Consider the following 1,104-nt stretch of genomic DNA (forward strand, 5'->3'; position numbering starts at 1 on the left):
GATACGCCATAGAGTCATATGAAGCCAGGCACACAGGCAAAATTTGATTTGCTTCTTACTCTCTATAAAATGTACAACTAAATCGGCAATAATGTATAATAAATACTGATTTGAATATATTTATCCGTCAACACACAGACTATATTTAATTCTGTTTTAGTATGTTCATTGAACTTCAACCTCTATTTTTAAAACTTCCGGTGTAGTCAATCATTCAAAATCTTTTTTGCGAAGCATACGTCTAGCTAGTCTCATGCATCTTACTGTAACGTGTGGCTTCGTTGCTGAAAGATATTCATCTCTGACATCTCGATTGGTACTGGCATATTAAAATACCCGTGTCCGCACCTGATTGGATAAAAGACACAGTGTCGCGCAGCACTTCCTTGTTTTAAAATATCTTCCCGGGACCGCACTGGAGAAGATGGAAAGCTTCAAGTTCCTCGGCGTACACATCACTGACAATCTGAAATGGTTCACCAACACAGAGAGTGTGGTGAAGAAGGTGCAACAGCGCCTCTTCAACSTCAGGAGGCTGAAGAAATTTGGTTTGTCACCTAAGACCCTCACAAACTTTTACAGATGCACCATTGAGAGCATCCTGTCGGGCTGTATCACCGCCTGGTATGGCAACTGCACCGCCCGCAACCGCAGGGCTCTCCAGAGGGTGGTGCGATCAGCCCAACGCATCACCGGGGGTACACTGCCTACCCATCAGGACACTTACAGCACCCGATGTCACAGGAAGGCCAAAAATATCATCAAGGACGTCAACCAATCGAGCCACGGCCTGTTCACCCTGCTATCATCTAGCAGGCAAGGTCAGTACAGCTGCATCAAAGCTGGMACGGAGAGACTGAAAAACAGCTTCTATCTCAAGACCATCYGTCTGTTTCAAAGCTATTACTAGTCAGCTACCACCCAGTTCCTCAACCCTGCACCTCAGAGGCTGCTGCCCTATGTACAGAGACATGGAATCACTAGTCACTTTAATAATGGAACACTTGTCATTTTAATAATGGAACACTAGACACTTTAATAATGGAACACTAGTCAGTTTAATGATGTTTACATACTGCTTTACTAATCTCATATGTATGTACT

At 43.7% G+C, this 1,104-nt stretch overlaps 1 protein-coding gene across 1 annotated transcript in view; it reads left to right on the top strand.

The window, feature by feature from the left end:
* The first annotated feature begins 424 nt into the window (after positions 1-424).
* The window catches only part of LOC112077425 (phospholipid phosphatase-related protein type 5-like), a 38,061-nt gene continuing 37,381 nt past the window's right edge, over positions 425-1,104 (top strand). The window contains exon 1 of the mRNA XM_024143938.2: positions 425-505. Coding sequence (XP_023999706.2) covers positions 425-505 — 81 coding nt within the window. The remainder of the gene's footprint in view (positions 506-1,104) is intronic.

The sequence above is a fragment of the Salvelinus sp. IW2-2015 genome, unplaced genomic scaffold (genome assembly GCF_002910315.2).
Source record: "Salvelinus sp. IW2-2015 unplaced genomic scaffold, ASM291031v2 Un_scaffold4554, whole genome shotgun sequence".
Classification (NCBI taxonomy): Eukaryota; Metazoa; Chordata; class Actinopteri; order Salmoniformes; family Salmonidae; genus Salvelinus; species Salvelinus sp. IW2-2015.